Raw genomic sequence first — 8,420 nt, forward strand, 5'->3', positions numbered from 1 at the left:
GATAATTTTCACATGCCACTGCACTTCCTCCGAAGCACACTCCTGTCAAGATAGCCTTGGCTTCTCTCACTCACCTGGGGGTGCAACCCCACAGTTCAGTAACTCTCATCTGGATTGCTAGGCTACCATCTCCCTCTTCTCTACCGTCACCAACACAAAAAGGTCCAGCTGCACTTGTAAGAAAGCTGCACTTTAAGAACCTGGCTGACTCACAGGTCAGCGCAAAAGTATTTATGCTAAAATGGGTAACAAATTATTGGTTAAAAGGAGCATAAAGCTGGCTTTTATCAAAGCCCTCATTTATGGCAAGTTCCACTCATCTGCTGTGGTTTCCTTCTGTGTCCCCCAGCATACTTGGTGGTTTAATGTTTCTTTGATTCTAGAGTTTGGCCTTTATTAACCTGGCTTTGCGGGAGACAGGGAAGCATTCCCTGCACTATTTGTTAAAGGACCCTGAAGCTATTTCCTCTCTATTGTTTCCTTTCCTTCTACTTTTCTTGTTCCTGCCAGGTAGTGTAATGTCAGGCATGTAAAAAGACCTTCAGAGAATATTCATAATAGATTTTAGATACCCCTCTTCTCCCAAACACCCACACATTGTAGAAACTGCCTGTGCTGATACAGCAGTATCTGTTCACACAGTGTAATAGTTCTGCTCTGTAGTGCTGGTGGTTTAGGTAAATAAGCAAGGCAAGATATGTAGGAGATATAATGCCAAAAATACCTCTCCTAGCAAAACTGGCCTTGTTTTTAACAATCCACAGCTCTTTTCTGAACTCTGCTGAGCTCCTCGTCTCCATACATGATGGCAGTGGGTTCTGCAGACACACTGAGCTGCAGGCATTGCAAAGATCATACCTTAAGCCCTCCTGGCTGCCTATGTGAGGACTAGCTGAAAGGCAGAGCTCTAGAACACAGCAGGGAGGCAAACAGCAAAGTCCTCCTCCAAGCTATTACTTCAAAGTCCATACTGTCATAACTGCTCTGCCAAAGATTTCTTCTGTTAAGACATGAGCAATCATGGAGAGACCTTGGATGGTGTCAGGCCCAGAAACCAAGACCTTTTTGCTGATTTGCAGTGCTGGGAAGAGAGGGAGCCTTGAATTCCAGTCCCTGCTCTGAGCATCACTTACTTATTTAAGTGAAATGCACTTAATTTAGGGAAGGAAGAGTGTGAATGTGACCTCTTGGCAAGGGATGACTTGCAGCAGTTACCCAGGACAGCTCAGCTGATCTCACAGAGTCCTGCTGCCAAAAATGGGAAGACCTTCATCCTGCCATTGCCTCCCAATTATCTCATGCAGGCTGCAGAGCTCAAACTCCCATATTTCAATCCAGCAACCCAAGAAAAGAAGCTTTAGACTAAGGAAGCAAATTGAACAATCTCAGCAAAGGGTTCAGCATCTGGCTTGAGGGAGAGGTTTGCATGGGGAAGGGAGCAGAGAGGTGAAGTTATACAAAGTGTCAATGTCTGCCTAAGCCCAGACCATGGTTTTGGGGCTGTGAACCAGCCTCAATTATCCAAGTCAAGGTAGAGCAAGATCTGTTTTTAACCATCCTAAATACATTTATATTTTTGGTATATAAAAACCTAACCAATACAAAGAGGCATGCCTTAAATCCAGATTGGGAAGCAATTGGACAAAATTGTTATCATTTGTCCCCACCCAAAAGCAGCACAAAGGCAAGTCCCAAAGGGCTGGAGGTTTTGTGTTCTGCTGTGCTCAATCCTCACCCACCTCACTGGTGGGATGGGCCGGCCCAAGGGGTGCATATTTGTTACTATTCCCTCTCTTGGCAGTGCTACAGCTTAACATGGAATGGTTTTCCGAGTAAAGTCTATGCAGCTACTTACATAGAAGAATCCATTTTCAAATTAATTTTAAAGCGACCTGCACATAGAAATAAGGGTTTCTGCCCTGTCTTGTTGATGATAAAGAAAGATGGGCTGCAAGATGAGCGTTAACAGGTCTTACGTAAGCATTTTCCATACCTGAAGGCTGGCTCTTGTCTATCCTTCTTTTTCTAGAAGTTCCTGCAGGCAACTGGAAAAGTGTTTTTTTCAACATGCTAGATAAAAAGCAGTGAAAAGATGATGTTTATTTGTGAGACTATCCAAATTTTTATTTGCTCTCATTAACACAAAAACTGTTCAATACTTCATTAGATGCTCCCAAATCTGATGTTGCTGTCTGTTGCATAAACACAGGAGACCTTCCCCTTAAGATGAGGTTTGCTGACTGTAGACATTCTTTCTCCAATGCTCAATTAACATCACAGTGGAACTGCCTGGGCTCCTATTCCACGGACTGATGCCATTTTCCCTCTTCACCAATTCCCCCCCCCTTAATTCTCACATCACCTCTCGGGATATGAATTAGCCCAGGTGATGGGCTCCTGAGCACCAGCAGTCAAACCGAAGAGTTCTACTGCATGGCTGCCCCTTCACCGGCACCAGGTCCCTGTCTGTGCTACTTGGGACTTCAAGGGTGTCTCTCATGGCTTCTCCAAGCTGCAGGAAGCCAAGATCCTACCTGAGGCCGAAAGATCCCAAGATCTCATAAGTTTCCGCCCGCGAATTCCCAACAGACTGTACATTTCTTCTTGGCACTTCCACAGTCTGTGTGATCCTGCTTTACATTTAAGAGTCAGCAGGAACCAAACCTGGATCCTGTGGAGGATATATCCGTTCAGCACATCTCTCCTCTCACACTGAAGAGCAGGAGGAGCTTTCATTATTCACCACCATGAGCAACACTGCAGGGCATTCAAACTGCTGCCATACTGATGTGAAGAAGGCCTTTGACCTGAGGCCTCACATCTCACCAGGAAGCGTTCTACTGATTGGGAAAAGCTGCCACCACCACCTCAGCTCCGCCCCAGTGCTACCCACCGACTACTCCCCAATATCAAGAATCCACATGTACCAATTTTTAAGAAGTGTCATTTACTCAGCATTAATCAAGCTGATATCCACAAGCCTGTTCTGCACAGTGGTGTCTTCAAAATGAAACTATTGCGCAGCACATATTTTAGTAACATGGATTATAATCTAGGTATTACAGGTCAAAACACATTCCCTAATAGACAGCAATCTAAGTGAAAGCGTGAAATTAGAGTAACATGATCCCACTATTTCATTGTGCCTGTGCAGAACCCAAATGAAGCTCTCCTGTGCTGCTAGGTACATTCCCTGATGAACCTGTTCAGTTACTGGTCTTAGGGCTAAAAGACAAGAAGGGCAGGAGGAAAGAAGCACAGTTTTCATGTCAAGTGTGCACCTGAAACGTTTAGCAAGGACACAGCACAAGACTCACTTCCTACCAAAGCAAGAGCCTTAATCACCAGACTACAGTTACGCCTCTCCCTCTCCCATTAATAGATCTTGACTGCCCACAGCAGAGGTTTCTGATAGAGCAGCCCCATGTTCTACATTAAGGCAGAGTCCAAATCTTAAAAGTGCAGGTGCTCAAGCACTGGAAAAAGAAAGGACTCGTTTCCCCCTCACCAGCTGTCAGGATGCCTTTCTGGAAATCTACTTGTGGCTGTGCCTGCCTTACAGACTCCTGCCAGCAAAAATGTTTTAGTTGAGGAACGACAGCCTTATGGCAGCAACATTGCTAATCTTTAAATACAGCCAGTCTTGATTTTGGTGGCAAATACAACTTCTTCATCCCAGTGCAATGACAGTTCTGCCTTTACAGCTGCATTGGTACCAAAAGTGTTTATGAGCATAGTATACTGATACACCTCCTGCAGTAAGGCATGTCCTCTCTAACCCAAGACGATCACTGTAAAGCTGCTGTATTATTCATACAGGGGTTTGCAAATGGAGAATGCAAACTGGACCACAATTACCAAAAGATAAATACAGTGAGAACCATGGCTGCTGCAGCCTCCTTCAATTTTCGATCATCTTTGTTCCCGTCTTTTAAAAGGCAGAGACCAAAACTGGACACAATATCCCAGCAGTGCTCCTTACCAGCTGCTTTTACAGATGAGAAATTCCTTCCTGACTTCTCTGTTTAATACACACATGGCTGTTTTGACATTCTTCAGCATTGAGACAGGCAGTCACTGTATACTGCTTGTCCAATGATTCAAATCCTTTTCTGGTTGGACTCTTCATTCTTACTGCCTGGAAATACTGTGATCTTGCACATTTTCTTTATTTGCCACTCCATCAGCCTATGCTGTCTGCAGACTCTACCTGTATGTTATTTTATTTCCAAGTACTCTGTTAATACAACTACATACAATGTTAGCTAAAATGCCTTACACACACGTTGGGTGCCATATGCTCTTAATGGGGTACAGTTGTCAGGTAGGATGAGGTTTTAGAGAACCTAAATGTTAGGGTTTGGGGCAGGGAATGTTTCCTCTGAAAATCAACAGAAGATACAGCCTTAAACCCTGTAACTGCTCTGGCTGTAGTTCAGACAATTTAAGCTGCCACGACGTTTCAGTGCAGCAGTCCTGTCCTCCCCTTGCCCTTGTGCCAGCACCCACATTTACATGGCTGTATCACAAACTGATCAGCCTGAAAGACATCTCAGCATGTTTGAAAACCAGCTGCCACAGACAGAAGAAGTGACAGAGAGCAGCCAGACAGTGGCAGATCAAGCTATTTGGCGAAATTGTCACAGTGAGCTGTCCCTGCAGGTCACAGGGAACCCTCCCACCAACGATATCCTTCCCACGCGGGCTCAGGTGAGGAGCTGGCTGTGCCAGCGCTGCGCTCCTTGGTGCTGCTCAGTCAGTGGATCCGGGCTGTGGGGCAACCAGCCGGGCTGTAGGTCAGTCAAGCCGTGGGGTAGGCAGGCCGTAGTCAGTCAGGTGCGGGGCAGCCGGGCCGCGGGCTGCCAGCCGGCGAGGCTGTGGGGTGGCCGAGCCGCCGCCACACCGCTGGGCCTCGGCTCAGTCTGTCGCCGTCAGGCCGCGGGGCAGCCCGGTGGCAGGGCAGGCAGGGTGCCCGGTGGCTGAGCCCGGCTCCCCAGGCAGGTGCCCAGGGCCACGGCCCCCGTCCCCGGCGGCAGCGCCGGTGTCACTCGTGGGCCACGCGCTCCAGCGCCACGTAGAAGCTGTCCTTGTCGTCGAGGCAGTGCCAGCCGATGGGCCCCGCCTCGCAGTCGGCGCACACCAGGAACTTGACGTTGCCCACGTCGCGGGTGAAGCCCACGTTCTCGAAGGAGAACATGTCGCGCACCAGCCAGTGCTCCCGCAGCAGGTCCCCGCCGCCGCCCGCCGCCGCCGCCGCCTTCTTCCTCATGGCGGGCAGGAGGAGCTGCGGGAGACACAGCGTCACAGCCCCACCCGCAGGGGGCGCCCGCGCCGCGCCCCGCCCCGCCCGCGGGGGGCACCTCTCCCCCCCGCCTTCCCGCCGCCTCCCTCGGCTCCCTCCCTTCCCCCCCGCGTCCCGGTACCTCACGGCGGGCGAAGGTGGCGGCGCCGGGCAGCAGCACCCGGGACCCGCAGCGCTGGCACAGCACCGCCTTCAGGTTCCGGCCCTGCGCGCACACCAGCTCGGCCGAGCCCGACACGACGGCGGCGGCGGCGGGAGGGGGAGAGGGAGGGGGCGCCGCCGCCGGCTCCATCTCGGCGCAGGCCGCCGCCATGGCCGCGCAGGCGCGCTGGCTGCCGCCGCCACCGCCCGAGGGGCGGGGTCAGGGCTGTGACGATAGGCGCCGCCGCGGGCGCGCGCGAGGCTGAGGAGGCGGGGCGCCGGTGGGGGAGCCGAGTCCGGGCGGGCGCGGCGGCCGCCCGCGTCCTGTGGCCGGCGCTCCGCCAGTGCCGGCGGGCGGGGAGCCCTGGGCGCAGGCAGCTCCGCGAGCAGCCGCCGCGCTGTGAAGCGGCGAGGTCTCGCTGGCCCCTGAGCTCCCGCCGGGCCTGCGGCGTCGGAGGTGACTGCGGTGGCTGTGGGGGTGCCCCGCGGCTCGGCCCCGCCGTGAGCCGCTGCGGAGGCCGGGGCGGGGGCCTGACAGAACCTCCCGTCCCCGCTCTGCGGATGGGAGGGCAGCACAAGGCGAGCGCCAGTGCGGCGTGAGGAGCCCTGCGTGACAGGGGGCTGTGTCACAAGCTGGTCGTGAACAGCTGGCAGCCACAGCCTGCCTGCCTGCCGGGTCCCTCGGGGACAGTCGCTTCCCGGGCATGGGAGTCTGGAGGCGCTGGACTTCTGTTCCGGAGAAAGCAGAGCTCAGCTGATGCTGGACAAAGGGAAATAGTCTCCCTGCAAAGCTGCTGCACGTATTTTGCACGTAGCAATTGCGTCAGCATTTCTGAGAGCCTGGGCTGCGCACACGGCAGGTCACTTAGCTGCTTGGCACAGAGAGAGCCCCCTCAAAAACGGGGAAGGATGGGGGAAGAGTGCACTGAAAGGGGCAAGGTGCTGACATGTGGAGCAAAATGTTTTCCAGAGAGGAAAGCAGAATTCAGCCTGACTCTGAAGAGCCTGGGAAAAGCAGGAGGCTGTGTTGGTGCTTACAGGCAGCAGTGCTGTAGATGAGGTCCTGGGGCCCAAGTGACTCTGTTGGGCTTGCTCTTCACCGAGCATCTTTGAGGCACTGTGGCTTTGTGCTGATCTTGGGACCTGCAGCTAGCGGCCCACTGTTGGCAAGATTGAAACAGGCCTGTTGATTGTCGCCAGTGCTTCTCTAGGGGGTAAAACATCCCAGAAGAGCACCGATTCTTGCTTTTTCCTGACTGTTTACTGTAAATATGCACCATCCTCCTGCTACCTCACTGTCTCCCAACTGGCTGTTCCCAAAAATTCTCAGGAGCTGCCAGAAATGGGAACTGATGTTCGAGGTACTAAATAAACATAGTGGATTTAATCAGCAATCCAGCTGCTCGTTTCAGGCTCCAGCCTGAGCCATTGTAGTCTTGGATGCCACATTGTCATCCAGCTCTGCTCCCTGCCACGAGCTGGAAGGTGAGTGTGGCTGGTAGACAAAAACCCCACAGTCCTGTGAATCAGGTCGGTGTTTGTAAGGCAGAAACAGGGCATGGGGCATCGGAGCTCCTGAGCCATCTCTGGGTGCATGCAAGGGAGCCAGAGCGGGGCTCGCAGAGCTGAGAGGGGAGCAGATGCAATAAGGGGCGTGTGAAGGGGTGTGTGAAGCTCAGCAACACCCACCGCAAACAACCCTGGGGCACCTGCTGCTCAAAAGCCAGTCACACAAACCAACTGCAGAAAGGTCTTGATTTGCCCAAAAGAGGCAAAAAAATTGGCTGGTGGCTGAGCAGGAGCCAGCATAGTTCTGTTCACTGAGGAACCGCGCTGAGGTGGGGACTCTGCACCCGCAGCAGTTCAGCAGTAAGTGGCACAGCTGTGTGACTCGGCCACAGCTCAGGTGAGCTGAAAGGGCTGAGACTTGGTCCTGTCCTCGCTATGGTACAGTGACTTCCCTTAAAGAGGGGTGACAGAGGGGGTTGGCTGTGCTGTGCTGCAACGCTGCAGGGAGCAAAGAGGACTTTTCTACATGTCCTCAGTTCTGCTGTCTCCAATTCCAACCCTGAGCAACTTTGTTCATCTTTCCTCTGCTACTGTGAAACACCAGGCACAGGCAGCAGGTTTATCTGTAGAACTTCTACTGTCAAGTTTCTGCATCCTCCCTCACCCGAGATGTCTCCTCTTTCCGTGGGGTTTGGTGCCTGTGGCACCAGAGAGGGGGTTTCCTGCAGTTCAGTAGTTCCCTACTACCACAGTGCAGGAGTTTCCTGCAGAAACAGACGGTGCCCAACAGCAACTGGTGACAGGCATTCAGATCTCTGCAGCCAGAGAAACTCGGGCTCAGAGAAATCACCCGATCCCTGTGCTTGGAGAGACTCTCTACTCAATGGAACAAGGTCCTGAGAAATGTGATCCAAACTGGATCTATTCTGAGCAGGACTACAGACCACCAGATTGCCTCTCCCAACCACAATTATTCTTCGATTCTGTGGTTTCTTTTCTTCTTGTGTAAGTGCAAACATCACTTGTACAAAAACGACCCAGAGTGATGTGCTCAGGAGCCCTGGCTCCTCCCCGCTCAGGCATGGCACTGCGTCCTGAGAGCCAGGCAGGCCTGAGAGCAGTGAGAGTTTGGTTTCACTTATCCCCCTCCAGAACTTCAGAGCCTCTCAAGGGGCCACTTCTCCTGCCTCCTGTGACCAGCCAAGGGAAGCACTGCTCCTGCCCACACATTTGCTGCGTGCAGGAGGTTCCAGTGGAGGAGGCCCTTGCCTCCCTGATCTGATTGTAGCATGCCACAAAGTAACATGTTTGTAGGGCTTCAGCTTGATTGTATTAAGTGTGCACATACTAATTTAGATGGTAACACAATCAGTAAGGAGCAAGATCCTGGTCAGATGGGGTGAGTAGAGGAAAGTAAGCCCTCTGCCTGGCCTGGGTGAAGTCCTTGCAGGTTGCAAGTCAAAAGCTA

The 8,420-nt window shown here is 52.5% G+C and overlaps 1 protein-coding gene across 1 annotated transcript; it reads right to left on the reverse strand.

Moving 5' to 3' along the window:
- Positions 1-2,010: 2,010 nt before the first annotated feature.
- Positions 2,011-5,665, reverse strand: RABIF (RAB interacting factor). Its single transcript, XM_049832918.1, has 2 exons — positions 5,424-5,665; positions 2,011-5,284 (listed from the first exon to the last, which is right to left on the reverse strand). The coding sequence occupies exons 1-2, from the start codon at positions 5,613-5,615 to the stop codon at positions 5,045-5,047; spliced, it is 432 nt and encodes a 143-aa protein (XP_049688875.1). The 5' UTR covers positions 5,616-5,665; the 3' UTR covers positions 2,011-5,044.
- Positions 5,666-8,420: the final 2,755 nt, after the last annotated feature.

The sequence above is a fragment of the Accipiter gentilis genome, chromosome 29, assembly GCF_929443795.1.
Source record: "Accipiter gentilis chromosome 29, bAccGen1.1, whole genome shotgun sequence".
Taxonomy (NCBI): Eukaryota; Metazoa; Chordata; class Aves; order Accipitriformes; family Accipitridae; genus Astur; species Astur gentilis.

What these genes read in the sequence shown, in the direction of transcription:
- RABIF (XM_049832918.1), bottom strand. Translation starts at nt 5,615, where the DNA reads ATGGCGGCGGCCTGCGCCGAGATGGAGCCGGCGGCGGCGCCCCCTCCC. An exon ending in CCACCTTCGCCCGCCGTGAG is followed by an intron (nt 5,285 to 5,423) that starts GTACCGGGACGC and finishes TGTCTCCCGCAG; the next exon opens with CTCCTCCTGCCCGCCATGAG.